Source organism: Aulonocara stuartgranti (genome assembly GCF_965226115.1).
Source record: "Aulonocara stuartgranti genome assembly, chromosome: 3".
NCBI lineage: Eukaryota > Metazoa > Chordata > Actinopteri > Cichliformes > Cichlidae > Aulonocara > Aulonocara stuartgranti.
Genome location: NC_138941.1, coordinates 66,494,920 through 66,518,006, shown reverse-complemented (window position 1 = coordinate 66,518,006; position 23,087 = coordinate 66,494,920). Strand labels below are relative to the sequence as shown.

General features: G+C 40.8%; 3 protein-coding genes and 1 long non-coding RNA gene across 4 annotated transcripts in view; 2 read left to right on the top strand and 2 right to left on the bottom strand.

The window, feature by feature from the left end:
• The window catches only part of LOC309695918 (uncharacterized protein), a 98,289-nt gene that overhangs the window by 7,477 nt on the left and 67,725 nt on the right, over nt 1-23,087 (bottom strand). The gene's annotated exons all lie outside the window — the stretch shown is intronic.
• LOC309695998 (ICOS ligand-like) lies at nt 26-7,526 on the bottom strand. Its single transcript, XM_082517026.1, has 3 exons — nt 7,128-7,526; nt 2,478-2,816; nt 26-1,720 (listed from the first exon to the last, which is right to left on the bottom strand). The coding sequence occupies exons 1-3, from the start codon at nt 7,183-7,185 to the stop codon at nt 1,635-1,637; spliced, it is 483 nt and encodes a 160-aa protein (XP_082373152.1). The 5' UTR covers nt 7,186-7,526; the 3' UTR covers nt 26-1,634.
• LOC309696161 (butyrophilin subfamily 2 member A1-like) lies at nt 13,900-19,126 on the top strand. Its single transcript, XM_082517298.1, has 5 exons — nt 13,900-13,919; nt 14,187-14,255; nt 14,366-14,472; nt 17,917-18,255; nt 18,494-19,126. Exons 3-5 carry the CDS (start codon nt 14,400-14,402, stop codon nt 18,658-18,660), a joined length of 579 nt encoding a protein of 192 aa, XP_082373424.1. The 5' UTR covers nt 13,900-13,919; nt 14,187-14,255; nt 14,366-14,399; the 3' UTR covers nt 18,661-19,126.
• LOC309696528 lies at nt 20,543-22,516 on the top strand. The gene is made up of 3 exons (XR_014273527.1): nt 20,543-20,577; nt 21,272-21,384; nt 21,470-22,516. It is a non-coding gene; the product is annotated as an uncharacterized lncRNA (long non-coding RNA).

Genomic DNA, 23,087 nt, shown 5'->3' with positions numbered 1-23,087 from the left:
AACAACAGGTTTGGACAAATAACAGTTCTTTATTAGCAAAATATGACTTCTTATAAAAACATACAATTACAGATAAAAAAAGTTTATTCATATTTGAATGTAAAAACCAAAAATACATTGAATTCCAGAGAAGTAATTTAATAATTAATTAATTTAATTTGAACAAAATGAAAACTAAGACTTTCAAAAAGCATGAGCCAATATTTCATTCACAACAGAACATGAATAGCACTCTGATTGTGTTGGACACTTTTGTTTATGTAAGATTGTTTTGTATTATATTGCATTGTGTTGTACATAAGATTGTTGTATTTCTATCTTTTTATCTTGAGGGCTGGGGGCTGTGGGAGCATTGCAATTTGAAATTCCTCTGTGTGCTCTGAGCATATGGTTTTTGCCAATAAAGCTGACTTTGATAACATGAATGTTTAATCTGAGATTTTATACTTTCAGGCACTAAATGAGCTCATTTCAAATCAGATGCTTGCTCCAGGTCTCAGAGTAGTTGAAACAGGGGCCTGTTTGTGTAGCATCTCCTCTTCTTTCCAAACCAGTGTGAAGATGTCTGAGCATTGAAGTTATGACTTTCTGGAGTTTTGGTTTGGAAATTCAGTCCAATTCTTGCCTTATATAGGCTTTCATTTGCCGAAGAGTTTGTGCATTTAATTAATTATGCGTCTGTAATGTTCTCTATAGGTGAAAGATTGGCAAATACAAACGGCCTTCCCTGAACTAAACATCATCTGAAGGGTAGCAGATGGTAAATGGCCTGTATTTATATAGCGCTTTACTAGTCCCTAAGGACCCCAAAGCGCTTTACATATCCAGTCATCCACCCATTCACACACACATTCACACACTGATGATGGCAAGCTACATTGTGGCCACAGCCACCCTGGGGCGCACTGACAGAGGCGAGGCTGCCGGACACTGGCGCCACCGGGTCCTCTGACCACCACCAGTAGGCAACGGGTGAAGTGTCTTGCCCAAGGACACAACGACCGAGACTGTCCAAGCCTGGGCTCGAACCGGCAACCTTCCGATTACAAGACGAACATTTCTAATGTTAATTATGTTCTGTTGCTCTAAAACCTTTATAGCACTTTTAGCATTCATAGTTTTAAAATTTCTCAGTTTAAACATTTATGTTAATTACGTTCTGTTGTGAATAAGTTATTGGCTCATATCAAGTGAAAGTCTTAGCTTTCGTGTTGTTCAAATTTATGAAACATCACAACTTTTCTGGAATTCAGGTTGTATAAAGAACAACAAATTGGAGGCTGAGAGGAACGGAAAACCTACAAGCTACTATACTATTAGGATAATGATTTTGTATTGTACAGTGAATTCATTGATTGATTTACAAAGTTCCTTCTTATTGTAAACAAATCCTATGGAAACTGAAGATGAACAAACAATGTAGTTCACAGAGTCTCTGACAGACAGCACAGAGACTGGCACAGTCTGAACAGGTTTGATGATAGTCAGAGAAATTTGACATCAAAGCAACTCTGGACGTGTTCGATGTTCATCATCAATTCATGGGTCAGAGTTCAGATGGAAAAAGTTCTGAGAGGTTTCAAAGCTGTTGTGGTTCAGCAGGAGGCTGGTACGGATCCTGTCGCTGTTATTCTCTAAAATGCAAAAGCAAAAGCAACAACAAAAAGCAGACCTAAAACTAGCACACTGCCTTTCAGTCCAACAGATCCTCCTCGCTGACCTGCAGGTGAGAAACAGGTGTGAGATGTTAGCTGTCAGGTAGATCAGTGTTTCCCAACGTTTTGGAGCCACGGCGCATATTTCACATTAGAAAAATCACACGGCACACCACCAAACAAAAATGTCACGAAAAGCATGTTGATAATTCTTTCCCTGCACACCAGGCATAGCAGAAGTGGCTTGACTTGTCCCCAGGATACCTTTTCTTTTGTTTAAATTGCTTTCTTCTGACCACATCTCGTGCTAGGGCCTTCATCTGTGATGGGATTTTCTCCAGGATCCAGGTAAGATTGACACATGTTTCTTTTCAAATATTTATTGCTTTTATGTGCTGCATTGTCACACTCACAGCATGACAATTATGTAATTTCCTCTGTCTTCTGTTTTACTGGCAGTTGGCGACACATTTAATCAGAGCAGGTTGCATTGCCCTCTAGTGGAAGAGAATGTAATTGTTCTGCCAGTCACGCCATTTGCTTAGAGTACCAACCAGGTGGAACCAGATCATCTTCCACGACAAACCTGTGTGCCGCAGCACAGTGGTTGGGAAACACTGAGGTAGGTGATGAGTGAAGAACAGAACAGAATCCATTTCCTCTTCAAACTGCTGTCAGACATTATCTACTGCACTCTGATCACATCACTCAGACCAGCTGCTTTCTACAAAGTCTCATCAACAACATCTTTAGAAACAAACATCAACAACCAGGAAGCAGCTTCACCTCTGATCACACACACACTCAACTCTACTCACTCACCTGGAGGATCAACTTTCAGGGGGATGTTTGTGATGGACTGCAAGGAGCGTGTTTCTTCCAGGAAGACTTGACACTCGTATGTTCCAGTGTCATTAATCGTCACATTCTTCAGAATCAAAGACACGTTTCCATCCTTCATCTTTCTGTCCTGCAGATCCACCCGGTTCTTAAAAGATTGATGCTGGTTGTCTGGATCAATGTTTCCATCCCGAAATAAAAGAACATATTTTGGCTGCAGGTCAGGTCGGTGCCACTCTACAGTTAGGATCTTGCTGTTGTTTCGAGCTCGACATGGCAGAGTGACATTCTGTCCAGACTCAGCTGTGATGGTTTTCTGGTCTGTCAGAGGAAACAATACAAAGCAGAGAGGTTATAGGTCAAAGTACAACTGTTCACTGTGCGCTGAGTGTGATGAGTACAAACATAAACACCTGCTCACAGTGTAATTTGTGAAACAAAATAAATACAACAGTCAGAGAATGAAAAATTCAGGAACCAAATCTCTTATGAAGCCTCTTAGTGTATTTCTGATTTACTCACTCTGTCAATATAATGTTTTATAGAAAAATTACAAACTATTTTAACATTCCTTTCTCTTAGCACTGTGACTTTAATATTTAGCATGAAAAAAAAATCCCAAAATACAAAAAATGCTGTCAAAACAAACAAACAACAAAAATAGTAGATCTCTAAGCTTTGATAGCAGACTTTTCTGATTTCGTGTGCAGCATCATACAGTGTGTTCTTGTGTTTGTCTACATCTACAAATCTCCACACAGGAAAGGAAGTGACCCTGACTCAGTTCTGCATAATCAGTTTCAAAGCCACTAAACTATGCACGTCATTTTTTCAAAGACCCCTCCACAGCAAAGCTTTCTGACTGCAGGAGACCCAAAGCCTAATTAACTTTCAACTGCAGCTTTGGCAAATGACATCGGTGAGACACCTGACATCTTTCTGCTTAATTTAACCATGTTTGTTACTGTTTGGGATTTGCTTATGATGAGCCTACAGAAAAGTGTTCCCAGTCTCTGCAAATTTGTTCCTATACAGTGCTACCAAATCCCAAGTGCACAATGATTGACGTGGATGAAACTGTGCAGTGGATGAATGCAGATTGTTTGACAAATGGGTCCAAACAGGGAGGGTGAAACAGCAGATTTCACAGAGAAACATTTCATTGTTTTAAACACCGGTTTCACTTCAGCTATTTGTATGTTATAAGTTTACCTTTATCTGCAGCTCAGTGAAGGACCAACAACAGGACAAGCATGAGTGGCCCACGGGCAAACTGTACCGCATATATATCTATGTCTATCTAGATATCTCGTAACAATATAGCTCTTCCAATTAATATTGTGCAAAATATTGAATAACTCACATCAGTGTCTACTAGGGCAGGGATAGCTCAGTAGGTAAAGTGGTCGCCCCATGATCGGAAGGTCGGCGGTTCGAATCCACTTAACGGCTACCCTGAGGTACCCCTGAGCAAGGTACCGTCCCTACACACTGCTCCCTGGGCGCCTGCTTAGTGGGCTGCCCACTGCTTCACTGAGTGAATGGGTCAAATGCAGAGAAAAACAAGTAATTTCCCCATGGGGATCAATAAAGTATCCATTATTATTACTGTCGGTCTACTGTTTACTATCATAGTGTGAGCGTGGATGTACGCATACATGTAGCCTACATATACACATATATAGTTTAGAACTTTGATAGGTTATGTTTTATCCTAAACATAACCTATCAACCCTGATTATGTCATAGTCAGGGTTCACCAGCCTCTGAGTTTAAGATTAGGGCCAGCGATCCTGAATAAAACATATATATATATACACACACACACATGTATGACAGAGAGAGAGATGGCTAGGTACAGCCGTTGACCGATGGCCGTACAAGGAGTGAAACCTGCCCATTCGTTCATTTTTATTACTGGCAGCCACCAGCCCCTCCCCTACACTTGCTGTGCCTGTGCGCTCGCGGGGCTTTTAACATGGAAGAAGTGTCTAAAATAAAATAAAATAAACTAAATAATCAAAATCAACAGTCAAATTAACGACATGTTATCAACATTAAAGTGCAGCATAAATGTCACATGTTGCAGTGCAGCAGGCAGCCCTGCACAACACACTTCTTTATTTTTGTCACACCGGTGACATTAAGAGGGCGTTGTAAGTCTGTCTTTCACTCAGTGTTGCCAACTATATTTAGCAAGCTTTCAGACCCCTTAGCGACTTTTTTTTTCTAAAAAACAGTCGCTAAAAAAGACGTGAAAGCGCGTATCGCTTTTACTCTCAACAAGCAGCGGGTGCTGTCAGTTCTTCTTTTACTCTTTTACTCTTATGCTGTTTTGTGGATCACAAGGTTTAAAACTACTTATAAACACACACACAAAGTAACTCCACCAGAGTGCCTATTTCGGGTCATTTTTGCCGGTCCAAGCCCGGGCAAAGGAGCAGGGTTGGAATTGTGACATTAAAAAAACAATAATTGCTAAAAGAAATTTAATTTGTAGTTCTAAATAAACTCTAAATGCATTTAGGACGTTTTTTTACTCACTTTATGTCTCTTCCACGATGTTATTTCTCTCTCCAACAACACAATTAGGGTTACAATTAGATTAGCATGACCAATTATGCAAATTAGGCGTAGACGTCATTTAGCGACTTCTAGCGACTTTTAGGACAACCAATAGCGATTTTCCTTACTGAGGAGTTGGCAACACTGCTTTCACTGGTTTGATTTTGACAGAGAGGAGGGCTGGGTAGCCGTAGTTTTTGTTGACCGCTGCACAACGAGTTTCCCCTTGTTGCATTAGAGCCTGTGATGTTTTAAGAGTTTGAAACGTGAGCCGATCACGTTGCTCTGTAAACTTTTCAAGCACTTTAATAAACAAGCAAGCAATTCCACCTCTCGCATTATTGCGTTAAGTTGACAGCGCGTCAGGCAAATAGGCAGGCTCAGCCCCCGCCCTCTAGCGATTGTGGAAGTCGCTACACTCCTCTTCTTTTCTCTTTTTTTAAACTTTGAAAACGGGTTGTGTGTGAGACTTTAAATCAACAAAATATAAAATATACATTTTAAATTGTTATTGATCCCTTTACCCCGAGTCCTAAAGTGTATATTAATTTTTTTACTCTTAAATATTTATTGTTCGTTTACTTGCACTGCTGTAACTGGGAGCCTCGTCGTCTCTCTATATACTGGACTGTATGTAGCGGAGATGACAATAAAGTTTACTTTGACTTCAGCAGCGAGCAGGCGCACCGAGGGCTCTCGCGATCACTTTTCATGTATCCGGTTGTTCAGTGATGACGCGACGAATCCTACTTCCGGGTCTAAAGTAGTCTGCGTTTAATATGGCTTTTCTGTTGTTAACATGTTTAATGTTATGTATTTTCTTCTATTTGATCTCAAAAAGCTCCTAAAACAGTCAGTGATCCCTGTTGACCTCCCTCGGCTTTTATTACCACTAATCATTTATGTAAGCTCAGTTTTTAAAACCTTTGGATGTAACTACAGCCCAGCCCATGCAGCAGTATATGAATGACTAACCTCGTATTGTGGATGGATTATCTCAGTCCTTTTACAGCATCCTGCCATGCAATTACATTTGTTTCTGACCACCGAGAACACTCACGTTAACTTTTATCGAGTGGAAAGAAAGTTAGCTTGTTTATATTATGCTAACATAGCTGTGTCGCTAGCGGTCACGTAGCACATCATTATATAGCAGCTAGCCCAACTTCAGTAACCCTACAAACGTCACTGCTGTTTAGTTTTCTGTGTTCATTTATGCTGGAAGTGATAGCAGAGCTGTACGTTTTAATTTGTTTCCAAAACCCCGCAGTCAGGACATGCTATATTGTATTTAGATAGAAGCTAGCGAGCTAACTCCCTGCTAACTTCTAACGCCGTTAAATGTCATAAATTCCGTTTTCATGGATGCCTGGATGTTAAACTCAATTGTTACACCTGGTAGAGCAGAACGCTGATCATTTTATTAAAGATGAAAGACTTTAGACAGTTTTTCAACTCTCAGTAATGCCACAGTGATCGTTTGATATATGGACCTGCAGCGGAGTTTAGACCCAGACACGGCTAGTGACGTCAGACTGAACAATCGGATAGAAAAACATCGGTGCAAATTATAAGTCTGTATCATGATGTCTGGTGTTCGTGTTTGTTGTTTTGTTTTTATTTTGTTTAATTTTGCGAGTTGGTTATAAGATGCTGCTCCAGCCAGCCAGAGAATCCCCCGCCGCCCCGCCATCTCCTCTCTGCGCCGCAAGCAGCAGGTGCACCTCGCAAACGGAGAGCGCCCTTACTCCCAGCAAATGTGCGATAGAAAACCGATGGGTGCCTATGCCATCCCCAATATGCGCTGGCATGATGTGGCATGATTCATGGACAGCATGAATACGAGCAATTTTTATTTATTTTTTTTCTTGCCCGTGATGCCGCCCCCCACCACGATGCCGCCCCGGGCAACCGCCCGTGTCGCCCGTATCTAAAACCGCTACTGGTTACACCTGCATTACATTAACGGACGTGAACTCCACGAATCAATAGAAAACCCACAGTGATTTCCTTTACTTTTCTCTACCTCAGTGGGAAATAGTTTGGTTCTAAATTTTTGAATCTCACCTGCAGAGACAAACACGAGGAGCCCCACAGACAGGAAACAGCAGAGAGATGTAGACATTTCCTGTTAGTGCTGATGATCCGACACTTGTCCAAAGGCGCTGGTATTTACTGTAAATGACTGAGCCTCAGTATAAAGCCTGACTAATTAATTAGGTACTGAAAGTTATTTCCCGTGAAAACAAGCACTTCTCTCGCTTATGCGATTGGCGCTTTCAGATGCATTGTCTTTGAAAAGGAAGTAGGAAATCTGAACTATCGAATCACAACACTACATCAGCCTCTCGTGACTGATATCTACCTCCAATCAAACTTCCATCCATCAGCCTGCACTAGTGCAATGCGCAGTAGTGAACCTGTGGGACTGCCATTTTTGCTTGTACTGTTTGCGTCTGTGTCTGAGCCGTGCGCCGCCTCCTTCCGTGAACGTGTCGCCGCGGTGTGCATAATGTGCCTACACAATGCAGGCACAGCGCTGTACTGTTAATGACATCCGAATGAGTTTCCCGTTCTACGGAGCAAACAAAGCCTGTTTTATTGTTTCATTTTTTTCTGACCTTCTCACTTACTTCTGCTTGAACTTGGTGAACGTCTCATTTCCGAGGTAAAGGGAACTTGATGCTTTAGATGTAGTGATCCAGTGAGAAATTCAAGCCATTTATAGGAATATAAAAAGTTATTAAATGCAGTACTGTGCAACAATGTAAAGCATCCTTTCAGAAGAGTGAAGATTATCAGTAACATTTACTCAAGTAAAATTCACTGAAGTTCAACTTAAATATACTTTAATTCTGCTTAACATTCATAGTTAACATATGAAGAGATCAATGGATGCAAACTAAGAAAACTAAAAAAAAACTAAAAAAAAGTGAACGCTCATCAGGAACCACAGTGAAAGTATGACAGAAATAAACTGACAGCTAGAAAACTATTTTTCTTCCTTTCCTGTGCACAATTCCACAGAATGGCATTAAGTTTACTTCATTTCTCTGCGCTGGCAGTGATAAACACAAGCAGAGAAAGTGTTTGTGTTCCAGTGATTCTTGAGATAAGGGACAAAACATGTCTGGCAGATAAAACCTAATTCTGTGGTTAAAAATATGCATACAAGTGTTAACCCAACTGCCTAAAAGACAAACCAAGGCAATGTTTATACAACAAAACTATGGCTTTGCATTTTTATAAATATATATTTATTTTAAATGGTACATTACCAGTACCTTAAAAGTCCATTGTCCAGAAGCAGGTGTGATAATATTAAAATATAAAAAAAAATTAAAAGTAATGTAAAATTAAACATCATGGCTCCCGTCACTAAGTATTTAAGTCAATACCTTATATAATATCAAAATATGACATCGAAAATTTATTTTTAAATATTTTTTAAGTGATTAAAATCGTGTTCAGAGTTTTTGTCAACACCGTCAGATTTTTTCAAAAGTACAAAAAATTCAAATCATTGTGACACTCTGAGGACCCCTTTACCACTTCCTGTTTGATGCACTTCCTGTTTGATACACATGCCATGAGGTCACTGCTGTGATAATTTGTTTGTTTTTATTTCATTTATTGCACACCTTTCTGATAAAACTCTGTGTCACAACCATAGTGCGTCAACACCAAAGTCGATCTAATCCAAGATTTAATTATTTTTTCTTGTAAAAAGAGCTTAATTTAGGTAGATTGTTGAGGCCATAAGCAACTGATGAAAAACAAGATGGCTTCTGTCAGAAAAACATGTGTTATGAGAAAAAGTCGGGTATTTTGTCAACACCATCAAATGTCCACACCATCAGGATTTTTGTCTGACGGTGTTGACCCTTTTTCTAATGGTGTTGACAAATGTCACAAAAGTCTGCTGTTCACCGTTTATATTAAGTAATTTTTTATTAATATTTCAGACATATTACTTCCTGTGCATTTTACTGATATTTCTGCTTCACAGATGTGTCAAATATTATCAAATTTGCCTTATCTTGAATCTCATTGTTTATGTATACAGTATTAATCCTGTAGGAAAATGCTTAGTCCTCTGCATTTAACCCATTCACTCAGTGATGCAGTGGGCAGCTACCAACCCAGGATAGCCTCTGCTCGTTGGATTTGAACGCCCAACCTTCCGATCATGTGACATCAACTGAGCTATCTCTGCCCCGAGAGTTGATCTTTAAGTGATGATGCTTCCTGCTTCCGGGCCCAAACTACTCTGTGTTTATTAAGCCTGTTGTGCTGTTAAAATGTTTTAATGCTTTTTATCGTATTCTATTACATCTGAACAAGCCCCTAAAAACAGCCAGTGATCACTGTCAGCCTAACCATCGGGAACCCTCACGTTAACTTTTATCAAGTGGAAAAAAGTTAGCATTCATCCTCCAGCTTCACTGTGTTTATGTTATGCTAACACAGCTGTGTCGCCAGCGATCACGTGGCACATCACTACATACCAGCTAGCCCAACTTCAGTAACGTGACAATAGTCACTGTTGTTTAGTTTTCTGTCTCCATTTATGTTGGAAGTGGTAGCAGAGCTGGTGTATCATGTTCAGGTGGAAACAAGCAATCTAACTTTAACTCTGTTAAATTTCATATATTCTGTTTTCATGGATGCCTGGATGTTACACCTGGTAGAGCCACACACTGATCATTTTATTAAAGATGAAGGAATTTAGACAGTTTGTAACTCTCAGTGATGCCGCAGAGTTCCTTTGACTTTGGGATCTGCAGCGGAGTTTGGACCTGGAAATGGCTAATGACATCAAACTTAATGGCCGGATAGCATTTCTATTGCTTAATGCATAATTGTGTTGTGAATATTCATCCTTAATCTGTGAAAAAGCATAAGGTTCAGAAAAGTTATAGTAATTACAAAATGGTACATTTCAGGCTAGAATGGCAAAGGGGAAGCTGCCCTTAGAGGAACGAAAGAGAAGGAACAGGGAGGATCAAAAAAGAAAGAGAGAAAAAATTAACAGCCAGCCTGAGCTGAAGAAAGAGTTTCTCATAAAGTAAAGTGTTAAGTCTAATTGTTGAATGTTGCCATTGTGTTTCTTAAATTTGTACAGTCTTAGTTTAAGCAGTAGGATCAAAGCCATTCCTTTGATTCTGACCACCTCTCCAGCCACTCTGTGCTGGGGGAGGTTTTATTGTAGATACATCCTATCTGAAAGATCTGTTTCTTTTGATGTAAGCTTCCTGGGTTTATGACCCTTTGGTCAGCAGGAGGTCTCACACACACATTCTCACATAACACACACACACACACACACACACACACACACACACACACACTCAGTGTATACATTTACATACAGTGCCTTGTCTTTGTAACCAAAGGGGGGTTGCAAGGGGAGGTGCTTTGTAAACTATTGTTTGAAGTTTGTCAATAAAAGGCAGCGAGAGGAGGCCACCATTTTGGGGTTCTTTGTCGTGCTGGACACAGACGAGGCCTCCCTTGTGCAAGTAATGGATCGATCGACTGTCTTGTTTTCTTCATGATGAATAAGTCTCTAGAATTAGCGGGGTTTGTGGAAACACAGACCCAACAGAAAGATGGAGAAATAAAGAACACCAGTGATCTGAAAGGAAGAGAAAAAAGGCAGAAGAGAAGGTTTTGGAAGAAAACACAGAGACAAAAGGAGAGAAAGTCCAGCAGGGTCGAAACACACAACCACAGAGAACTTTAGGAATCAAGGAGTAGTAGGCTGGTGAACTATTAAGATGTAGAACATGTGCAAAAACAGAATTGTTATGATGTGTCTTGTGATATTACAAATTATTACAAAGGTTGTTAAGGTTTAATTGTCACTTTGAAAGAAATAATATCTTGTTTTCTACTAGTGTGTCTCCACCGTCAGCACCTTGTCAACTCCATAACATGGAGTTTTGGTTTATTTTTCCTCTTTTGGAGAACCATATAGTTTCCTCCCTCATGATCTTCCAATAAAAATACGTAATTTTCTCAATAAATGTGTAATTTGCATGCTGCTTGATATGACTGTTTCTTATAGAGATTAAATACAAGCTTCTGAAAATATGTATGACTGTAACTGGCTGCGCGCACACAGCATACATGATTTAATACATAAAATAATTTTATGTATTAAAGAACATATGAGAAAGCGCTTCACTTTAAATGTTGGCCTCATATGTGATGATGATTTCTCTTAAATTCTAACGTTAATTGTTAATTGTTATGAGAAAAGGTTGGTGTTAGTGTACATTAATACTAACATGGTAACATTGCTGTTTGCGTCTTGATACATTCTCAATCATCCAGGAAAGTAAATCTCCAAAAGTTGTCATGAGAATTTGCATAATTAAGATTAAGGAACTGACAGGGTACATCTGTCACCATCTTACAATGCTGTGATTGCAGCCATTCCCCAACTCTCTGTGAATGCTGCTCATGGCCATTGATCAGTGGTCTTTGATCAGTGGGTTTTGGTCAGTGGTTAATTGATTAACTAACGATCAAGGAACTGACCTCCCAGCCCATTGTTCCTTCAGTGGGCTGGTTTCAGTCATTATGGAAATGTAGTGTTTATAAGATTGGGGAAAGGAAAGAGTGTGAGGATAAGGAAACCCCACCATGTTCCCAAAGGACATCCCAGATTTACCCCTCCTGTAACAGAAAAAGCCTGTAACAAAAGCCAAAGGTCTACTGGGGTCAGCAGGGGAGCTGGCCCCAGGGAGGGGTCACTTGCCCCTCCCTTCCTTCCCTCCCCATCTCCAGCTGCCTCCCTCTTCCCGCTCCACCACAATCACCCACACATGCAGGGCCTTGGGGGTAAAGGTGTGTCACCAGGGTGCAGGGGAGACACCCCCCCGTCCCCCTCTGTCCCCTTCTGGCTTCTTGTGCCTCAATTTTATCTCACAACTTAGACATTCACATTACTCACACTCTCATAACACATACATATAGGTTTCCCCCTCCAGGGGCAAGGGTACCTAGACCCGGTTTGTAGAGTACGCTTGGGGAGTGTGATCGTGTGTACAGCGTCTCTTTATGTCTGTCTCCACGTTGGTTGAGTGTGGAGTAAGTGCATATGAGAGCATGAGGGTGGGAATGGATGTTTGTATCTGTGTGTGCCTGTTTGTCTGTGTCTATATGTCAGGTTGGGTATCAGACGCCACCTCTCTGGGGACATCTCAGGCCCTCCAAGGTTTGGAGGCCTATCTCCACCCACCACCACTTCCCCTGCCAGTGGCGGACTCCCTCAGACATCGGTGCGTTGGTGGTTCTTTGTGTCCGGGGATGGGCATCCAGGTACACACCGGCTCACTCCTTGGTGGCTGCTTGTTGGGACCTGGAGCCTGGGGCTCGCTCGGGCCACTTCAGGGGTGGGGTGCCCTCGGCCTCTCGGCCTGGGGCTCGGTCACTCAGGCACGGCTGGCTGCCGGCAGAGCTCACGGACACAACCCCCCCTGGCTTCTGCTCCACGGCTGCTGAGTGAGCCCTCATCTGGGACTCTCCTCAGCTCTTTCTGGGACAGTGGCGCGGCTGCCCCTCTGTTGGTCTTCCTTGGTCTCTTGTGTTCTGGGGGCCTCTGGATGTCTGGAGTCTTGATCTCCTCCATACCTGCTTCATGCCCTGGAGGACGGGGCTGTGGCCCCCCCCCACACCCTCTAGCAGATCATTACATGAAGGAACCTTTTAAAAAAAACAAGCACGTTCATGCTCACAGGTGTACACACGGGTGATCACACCCACAAACTACACCCTTTTTGGCTCCTACCTCAAAGCACACTGTGTTCTGTTGATCTTATGTGCTGCACAATAATGTTTAATATTTAGTATTTACTGTCATATTCCCATATATCATTGTGATGTTGTTTATTCTATTACTCTTGTTTTCTTCTGCTTGCTTTCTTTTTTCTTTCTCAGCAGGTGATCCAGGTGATTGATATGTGTATTTTTTTGTCTGCTTATTTAGTTGTTTTTTTGTTTTTTAGCCCTTTATCCCCGTCCCTCTTCTCCACTGTTTCCCCCCCTCTTCCTTTCTCCCTTTTCTTTTCCTCATTCAAGTCTGTCCCGTATTCAGTAAGTGAAAATAAAATAAACAATAAAAGGTGAATCAAATGGACCATTACGGCAAGTCTGGGATGGTCCATTTGGTAAAGTAAATCCGTTGGACATCTTTCCTCACCTTTAGACAATAATTCTGATGGCAAAAGAACCAAACGGGACAGGCAAAAAAAAAAGGAAAAATAAAGCCAAAGGCTTGAATGCCTTCTTGCTGAGTGATGGAAAGATTTGGAATGCCACTCATCTCTCTCATCTCATCTAGCACGCTGTCGCCCAGTGACTGAAAAGAACGCTGACACTGCTAGCACCACACTCTTACTGGCTCACCTACTGCCACGCGTCAAGTACAAGTCTCGCTGGCACAAAGACTATATTGTACCATAAAAGGTTGCTTGGAAAAAGAACATTAGAGAAACGTTATTACTTGTTCTATCTTGGGTTTAAAAAGAACAGATTTTCTGCCACCAATGCACTAAGAAAAAATTGTCATGGAAAAACTGGAATAATAATTTCTTTTCATTTTACGTAGGAGTGCAATATAGTTTCAGGCTTATTAAGCTTTGCTAGTTGTAGTAATCTGATGTTATAACTATTGCAGCATTTAAGTTCACAAGTGTATGTGTGACTTGCTAAACAGTGAATTACTTTATTTCTGTACGCTATTTGGTGAACTCTGTTCATAAAGAGAGAGGAGACGTTGTGTCCTGTAATGATCGTACCATATTGCACCACTAGAGGGTGGTGTCGTGAAATAAGAGTAAAGTGGAGTTGGTAAAGTTTTAGAGTTAGAGTATAGTTAGATGGATAACTTGTTGTGTCTCCCTGTTACCTGTACGGTGTAAAGTCTGTGCTGAATTCATTAAAGAGCACTGTTCCTTTATGCGGACTGGTTTATTACCGGCCGCTACTACAGAAGTGATTATTTTGGCCATAACTTGAACATAACTGAATGGAACTGTTATTTCTATTCTCGGATATTCAAAGATGTTCTTCTCGTAAAGTAAAGCAGCTTTTAATTCTACCCTGCTTGATTCCCAGGCTCGTCCTCGTAGCTTATAACACTGATCTCAGATCTGTGCTCGTCATCAGCGTATATTTAAAGCCCAGGTAACCGAAACGGATCCATTGTGGTCAGTGTGTTTTTTGCTCTATTTCAAAACTTGCAATTAATTTAGTTGTGACAAGGGGACAATATATTTTTTGTTATCCGCATAAAGTTCCGGTGTCCCGTCCCGCAGACCTACATCTGAAATGTCCGCTGCAACGTCTGTATCGCTCATCAGGAATGTGCTGTCAGTCTGCCTCCTCGTTTCAATCCGTGCAGGTGAGATTTGTCTTTAATTTCAAACCAAAAAGCCTTTCTTCTCTGTCGTAGGTGTGCAGAGGGGAACAGCTGAGGCAGTTTTTTGGCCACTCAACTCGGTTATGTTTGTTACGCTGGAAACGTGTTTGTGTGTAGTTTCTTCTTTTGACACTGAGACACAAGGAGTTAATTAGCCGAATAAATGTGCCACTAAAATTTACGATTAATTTTTTTTGTCCGTTTTTTTGTATTGATTTTATTAAGTCTTGCAGTTTAGCAAGTGCGTCACAAATTGTTGCAGCGCTTCCGCGTTGTGACGTTTTAACTTCCCTTTGAACCTCCTATTTAACAATACCAGCAGACTAGGGGATTTAAAGATTTAAACTAGCTAATATCGAGTGATTTAAATTACATCAGCTAACTTTTTTGATGCTATTTACAGAACAAATAAAAATAAATACTTAATTTTTAATAAGATACTTTGTAAGTAACAGCAACGTTTATCACAACCGTTTGAACTTTTGGTATATGTAGGAGCCATAATTGAATGTATTGAATTTTGATGATCACTGGGTTTTTATTTGTTTGGTTGTTATGGGAGTCACGTGGGTGCTAGCGGTGACATAAATGGGCGTTGTCAGTCTGTCATTCACTGGTTTTGATTTTGACAGAGAGGAGGGCTGGGTAGCCGTAGTTTTTGTTGACCGCTGCACAACATGTTTCGCTTCGTTATATTAGAGCCTGTGACGTTGTAAGAGTCTGAATCAGGAGCCGATGACATTACTCTGTAAACTCTCAAAGCACTTTAATAAACAAGCAAACAATTCCACCTCTGGCATTATTGCGTAAGTTGACAGCGCGTCAGGCAAATAGGCAGGCTTCATCCCCGGCCTCTAGCGACTGTGGAAGTCGCTACAGTATATTTCAGTTAAAGTGTTTTAAATCTGCATCACTGTGTCATGAAATTCATTCTGCATCTTTCTGCTGCAGTCGTATTAGCCTATTAATGACAAGCTGAAGCAGCAACGCCTCTGTGCGGGCTCAGTGTAACAGCACTGGTGGTGACAACATCTTAGAGTTGTTATCACCAGAATGCACAGAGAACAACTATCAGTTAGTTGCCGTATGTCTGGATTTATTTCACTTAAATCAACACTGACTGCTAAACACTGAAAGGGAAAACAAAATTGGGCTTAAAGTTATTAACTTAAACATAAATATTTAAGGTGAGAAGAACAAATCAAACTCACCTCAGCTGCAGTCCCATGTTGGCATAAAAAAAGAGTGTGTGAAAGGGAGCGAGGTCCTTATATAATGTGTATATAATGTGTGTTAGCCCAGTTTAATTAATGACAGAAACTCAAGAACCAATCAGTGATGAGAAAGTCAAGAGACCAAACAGGGTAAGTATGGCGAGGTGAGGGAGAGTGGGGAAAAGGGTAAACAAAATATAAATCTTTACACAGGTATATATGGTTGCCAGCCACGGAGCTCATGTGCATCATTGTTTTAGTTTGTTAAAAATTTCTATTCCTCTTATCAAATTTGGCTTAGGTTGTTTTTTTATAGTTCAGCTCCAGACCCAAGTAACAGCAAGTCAAAATGAAAAAAAACAAAATAAAACATTACCTTTCTGTGTTCAGCAGTAGTCTGTATTCAATTTAAAAATTGATATGGAGTTTATGTGACAGTAAACATTTGGGTGGTGGGACAGAGTCTGAGAGAGGAGGACAGAGAGGGAGGGAGAGAGAGAGCAAAAAGAAACTGATAAGAGTGGATATGTAGTCAAATTCTCCAAAATTATAAAGCTGTAGCTTTACAACATACATATAATAATTATTATAAGACTATATTTTCGTCATATTCTAGTTTCTAGTTGAGTGAGGAGTATGGAGAGAGAGAGGTTGTACAAGAACAGGAAGAATGAGGGAGCAGATGGTGAAGTTAGCTGGAAAAACAAGTCATTTTTCACAAAGTAGTTTTTCACGTCTTTCATGCTTTGTGTGTTTCCAGTAACACACTGAAGAAAATGTAAGTGAACATCCTAAACAGAGCATGTTGACATGAATAGCAGCATTTAACAGGATTCATATCTCTCTAAACATGGACAGGATGGCTGCCACTACATCGATGTCACTACAAATCTGTTTTCCACTCGTGAAATTGGGGTTCATGATGCTCTGTGCTCAGTCTCTATAATAAAGGGAGGGTTTGAATGAATTCAAAAACTTAATAGAAGGTAATTCTATTGCACGTTTGCTTTGCGTACAGGTCTGTGTAGTAGAAGGATGATTTTAATAGTGCTAATAATGCTACTTCAAGAGATTGATTTGGTGGACTGCCTCTATGTGATCAAGAGACTGAATGTTGTACATGTTTCTCATCGTATCTCCTTTGCTACAAATAGTTCTTTAACTTCTTTAAAGACTGGACATGTGTGTGCATGACATAATGACTGGGGACTGAGCCCCCCTAAATGTTTGAAACTAGAATCACCCCTGGTAAAAATGGTTGCTGTGACTGAGTATTAGAGCCACATGAAAAAAAAATGTTTTGAAAAAAAGTTGAAACGTGAAGATTAAAGTTGTTGTTTCATGTCAAACTGCCACAGTAGCTATACCCTCTACAAAATGCCTTGTGTATAAGACTTTGTAAAAACAGATATCCTCTTTATTCTACCAAACTGCATCAGTTGTTACTAAAACTGATTCTGAAGTAGGAGTTCATTAACTTATCCACACAAGGCACGTTATGGGAGACTATGTTCATGTTTTGGACTTTATTTCCCCCCAAAATATATTTTTTCTTAATGTGGTGCGAATACTCCTTTGTAATAGTACTTTGCTTTATTGTAGAGCTCTTATTAATTAGTAATTGTTATTAGTAGTGAGACCCACCTTGTTTGTAGAGTGTCTGCTTGAATGTGTGTTGATCCCAGTGCCTTCAAAGGCACGATGTGATTATTTTCAGTGACATATTTTTACTTGAAGTTTTCCAGGCCTCAATTACAGCTGGAATATTAGTGGAAGACATGTATGAATGTGGAAGTTACAATGGCATGCTACCCTCTGAAATATTTGTAGTTTGTAAGGTATTTAATATCTATATTCTTCTGGTTACTTGCAGATAATAGCTGCTCTGCGGAGCTACTATGTGTTTGCTTCCAACATGAAGCTGCGGTTTAAAGTGTTATTACTGAAGTCAGAAATCACACACAAAAAAATCCCCTTTTCTCAGCTCAGAAATGTTTAGTGTTTTATTTTAAGCTCCCAGTGAGCTTTCACTCCATTTTCCATCTATTAATTATTTGCTCATTAAGTAAACTGGATCCTTCTCATAAATATTTTTTACATTTTACACAAATGAAATTGCTATAGGGAGGATTTGGATGCAATTTTGAAAATATAAAACTTTCTATCTCTCTGATCCTCACATTGATTGGCTCTGTGTTGTTTCCTCTTTCAGACCAGAAAATCATCATAGCTGAGACTGGACAGGCTGTCACTCTACCATGTCGAGCTCCAAACAACAACATCATAGTTGTAGAGTGGAGCAGAGCTGACCTGAAGTCAGATTATGTCTTTTTGTACCGCGATGAGCAGTCTGATCCAGAAGAGCAGCATCCATCTTTTAAGAACCGGGTGGATCTGCAGGACAGACAGATGAAAGATGGAGACGTGTCTGTGATTCTGAGGGACGTGACGATTAATGATGCTGGAACATACGAGTGTCGTATAATCATGAGAGAAACATACTCATGGAAACCCAGCAGCATCATCTACCTGAGAGTTGTTGTTCCTCCAGGTGAGTGAGTAGAGTTGAGTGTGTGTGTGATCAGAGGTGAAGCTGCTTCCTGGTTGTTGATGTTTGTTTCTAAAGATGTTGTTGATGAGACTTTGTAGAAAGCAGCTGGTCTGAGTGATGTGATCAGAGTGCAGTAGATAATGTCTGACAGCAGTTTGAAGAGGAAATGGATTCTGTTCTGTTCTTCACTCATCACCTACCTGACAGCTGACACCTCACACCTGTTTCTCACCTGCAGGTCAGACAGGAGGAGACACAGAGGACGGAGGGAAGGAGGGAGGAGGCAAGGAGAATGACTTTCGCCAATTTATATTTTGCTTGGTAGTTTTTCTTGTATATGTTGGGATTGTTGTTTATGTGATCTTCATGATACATAAACAAAAACAGAAACAGGATCCCCATTAATCTCGTGCTGAACGGCAGCATGCAGAAATGCCAGGATGTGTTTTTCAAGCAGTACTCTCCTGCAGCTCTCAGTGTTCACGCCGAGCCTTCAGGGAAAGACAGATGACAGAAATGGACAGGCTCGGGAAATCTGGGCAGTCGCCGTCATGATGTTGTTCATGTAAAACCGACAACATGAACAAAAGACAGACACCAACAGGCAAAAAGGAGGAAAATGCACAAAATAAATCAGCCATGTGAAGGCCAGTAACAAGGTATGATACAGAGAGAAGCTAAACAAAGGTGTGTTATTAGGAGGGGTTGAGCTATTAAAAGCAGAAAGAATGATCGCTTTCATTTTTCATTTGTAGTTTTAGGAGCTCCCGATGCTCAAAATTTACAACATTTTCACAGAACTGTAATAATATACTTACTGTAGTTGTACTAAACTGTGGATGTTAAAAATAAAAAAGTCATTCATATTTGATATAGTTTTTATGTCTTTTTTATGGCACAGTATTTCATTATCATACTTCATGTTCTAGTGCAGGGACTTCTAGTAACTTTGTTCTCCACTGATACGGGTCAGAGTTCCTTGTGTCCAAGATATAACAGTGATATCCACTTAGGATCACACTGTTATATTTCAGAAACATTTTTTAAAATGAGAAAAAAAAAATCATAAATATTATACTGTCATGTATTTACAGCCAAGAAAACTGGCACATCTAAGAAATGCAACAACCTCAACTCCTTGTTGCTGCTTCCAATCTGCAAAGCACTCTCACTCTGTTCTGTAAAAGACTTCCACAATTTGACTTTCAAACCCAAAGGCAACATCTATCCCCCTGTATGATTCTCAGCTTCTAAGTAGTTAAGCTTCTTTGTGAAGATACTTTGTGCTTGGACAGGAAAAGCTGGAAACATTACTGTGAATGTCCATAAACAGGGTGCACCTTAAAGACCGATTGTCTGAATTATCAACTCGGTTACCTATAACGTCTCTAAGTTTCTGGCTTCGATCCTCAACCCGCTGGTGGGCAGCTCTGAACACCACATCCACAACACCCTGGATTTTGTTGAAAAGGTGAGCGATGTCATTATGGAGGCAGATGAAACCATGGTCTCGTACGACGTTACATCTCTCTTCACTTGCATCCCAGTCAGGGAAGCGTTGGAGGTAGTCCGTAAGAGATTACAGGATGACCCCAACCTCAGCAACAGGACCACTCTCAGCATCTACCGAGTGTGTTTGCTTCTGGAACTGTGTCTTCATTCCACCTACTTCACATACAAGGGTCAGTTCTACAGGCAGAAACATGGGTGTGCCATGGGCTCCCCAGTTTCACCCATTGTGGCCAATTTGTACATGGAAGAAGTGGAAAAGAGGGCTTTGCTATCCTATCTTGGACAGGGAGGAACGCTGGTTTGAGCGCAGAGTCACTTTCGCGGAGTCCATTCACTCACTGGGCTGGTTTCAGTCATTATGCAAATGTACTGTTTATAAGACTGGTGAAACCTGCAGTCAGCTGAGACTGAAGATGAGTGACGAAACGTTTCTCCCACAAAATGCTACGTCCAGATGAACAGAATCAACTTTTGGAGATTGCTGTTTGCTCATCACACAAATACCATGTTTTCTCCAATAGTGACCGACTTTTTCACTTCATCTTTGAGTGTATAGAAAACTCTTTACCAGTAAGTGAATTAAACATTTTCTAAAATGTCCTTGGGAAAAACATCCTTGATTGCCAGTCTACCTCGGTCACCAGTCTGAAAGCAAAAGACAACAGTTTTGCTTTTTGTGAGTATCCTCCATCTTCCTCCAGAGGGTGCTAAACATCTGAAAGCCACGAGTATCACTATTTCAGACCTTTTTCCAAAAAATGTTCCACACCAGGGCCCTGTTTCAGGAAGCCGGTTTAGTGGAAAAACTGAGTAAGTATACCCTGAGTTAACGAAAACTCTGGGTTTTCGGTTTCACAAAGCGAGTTCAGCTGCAGCCTGAGTGAGTCACTATGACGACACACTCCGTGAAGCTAACCTGCCCCCTAGCAGGTTTACTACAACTAACCCTGACTGTCTCCGCCCCTTTGTCGGAAACCTGACAGTAGGAAGTGTCAGACATGGCGTGCCCCTTCCTTGAAGAGCCAGTAGATGTTGAAGCCCAAATTCTCCGCAGAGCTCTCCGCCGGGAGAGAGTGATCAGAGCGCGTTTGGACATTTTATCATTTCCTGATGATTTTCTGTGTGAACGTTACCGTTTCTCAGCACAATCTATAATTTATTTGGATAACATCCTCAGGCCATATATTACGCATGTGACACATCGCGGACATGCTCTCAGTTCATTGCATATTATTTGTATTGCACTTTGGTTTTTTGCAAACGGGAGCTTTCTGTATAATATTGGTGACGCTGAGCACGTTTCCAAGGCTACCGTCTGTCGGGCAGTCAGGAATGTTACAGTTGCACTGAAACGTCTCCTGTACTCGTTTGTGTTCCCCGGTCATAGACCCACAAGATTCATCAAAGAGGGATGCCACAAAATTGCAGGTATCAGGATGACCAAAACTTAATGTATGATGTGGTGATACTTGGACTACTACTTAAATTGCACATTTATTTTCAGGGTTCCCAGGCGTGATTGGCTGTACAGATGGCACTCACATTCCAATCATTGCTCCTTCAGTAAATGAAGGAGACTATGTGAACAGGAAGTCTTTCCACAGCATTAATGTACAGGTACATAGTTCCCTGTAGCATTTCAAACTAGCAAATTATTTCAGTATAGTAATGGATGCTAATTTGTGTTCTCTGCACTGTGAAGATCATATATGATGCTGCCAACATTATCACAAATGTGGAAGCCAAGTGGCCAGGCTCTGTCCATGACTCACAAATATTCCGTGAATGTACACTGAGCACAAAATTTGGACATGGTGAGTTGAGAATACTGTAAAATATATAAAGACCAATTGCTTCAGGGACATTTGAACTGAAGTGTATCCTTCTGTCTTAGGAGAGTTCACTGGCTACTTGCTTGGTGATAGGGGGTATCCATGTTTACCCTATTTGCTTACCCCTTACCCTGACCCTGAACCGGGCCCACAGCAGCGATATAATCTGGCTAATTGCAGGACAAGAGCCAGAATTGAAATGACTATCGGAATGCTTAAGGCCCGGTTCCAGTGCCTGCAAAGACTCAGGGTCACCCCAGAAAGGGCATGTGACATTATTGTGGCATGTGTGATTCTTCACAACATTGCCACAATTAGAGGAGAACACTGTCCTTCTGAACCAAACATCAGCAGTGATCCAAACCATGAACATCCTGACCCTCGCACGGACATACAAGATGGAAGCGCAGTCAGAGACACCATATGTCACAATCATTTCTTTTGACCCATCACCTCAACATGTTGAAAGAAGAATAAACAGATTTTTGTTCAACTGGCTTTATTGGTCACCTGTGTTTCCTGTACACAAAGTATTAAAAGATGTAAACCTCATAAAGTGTCTCTGTTGCTTCCTCCTCTGTAACAGCTGTCAATGTTTCTTCATTATTTTCCTGTAGTAAAGAAATAGACAACATTGCTGTTCTACTGTAAACTCATATAATCTGTGGAGTATTACTCACAACTGCATGTTGGTCTGGCTCAACAGGAGGCTGCACCAGATGCAGTACACCATCACCATCAACTGATAGAATATGAGGTTTATACAGGTCACTTATAACTTACAAGGGACCAAATGGCAATTAACAAACATACCAATCACCTTACACTTCATTGTCATTATGCTCTCAAAGACAACCAAGGCTGAGGGAAGGCAAAATCAGTCGGAAAATAACTTCACTACAAAATAATTCATTATGGTAAAGAGTTTATCAGATGAATGAGTAGCACTGCAAAGGTGACTGTGAAGACAGGATGTATGCACATCATGTATTATTTTGAATTTACCCCTTATGTAGGCACTTGTGTCTTGCGGGGTTATTGACTCAGAGGATGTCCCCGCAGAGATGCCTTCGGCCACAGGGCGCCCACTGTTTTGGCTGAGGGCCAACTGCTCAGCCTCTGTGAGTGGTGGTGGTGGAGGACCCCCACCTGTTTTTCGGGCCTCCGCTTTTTTTCTGTTGGCTATAACGGGCCACATTTGAGCATACAGAGTAAGCAAATATGTACTTGTAATGTGCTCAGATAATTTCAATAAGTGCTTACAGAAAGAAAATTAATGTAGCCTCTAACTGCAATTGATTTATATAGGACAAACAGACCAAGCACTGTGGCTCATAATACAATTACACCTTACCTGTTTGGACTATATTTTTATATTTCATTTTTACTTGCTGCCAGGCACGTTTGGGGCCTGTTGGGTTGCACCTGTGCTCACATCACATCACAAAATAAAATGTATAAAATAACAAATAAAATAACATATGATAA

Coding starts and splice junctions, on each gene's coding strand:
- LOC309695998 (XM_082517026.1), bottom strand. CDS start 7,185: ATGTCTACATCTCTCTGCTGTTTCCTGTCTGTGGGGCTCCTCGTGTTT. Junction 2,817..7,127: donor CCTCGTGTTTGTCTCTGCAG/GTGAGATTCAAA, acceptor TTCCTCTGACAG/ACCAGAAAACCATCACAGCT. Junction 1,721..2,477: donor CCTGAAAGTTGATCCTCCAG/GTGAGTGAGTAG, acceptor TCTCACCTGCAG/GTCAGCGAGGAGGATCTGTT.
- LOC309696161 (XM_082517298.1), top strand. CDS start 14,400: ATGTCCGCTGCAACGTCTGTATCGCTCATCAGGAATGTGCTGTCAGTC. Junction 14,473..17,916: donor CCTCGTTTCAATCCGTGCAG/GTGAGATTTGTC, acceptor TTCCTCTTTCAG/ACCAGAAAATCATCATAGCT. Junction 18,256..18,493: donor GAGAGTTGTTGTTCCTCCAG/GTGAGTGAGTAG, acceptor TCTCACCTGCAG/GTCAGACAGGAGGAGACACA.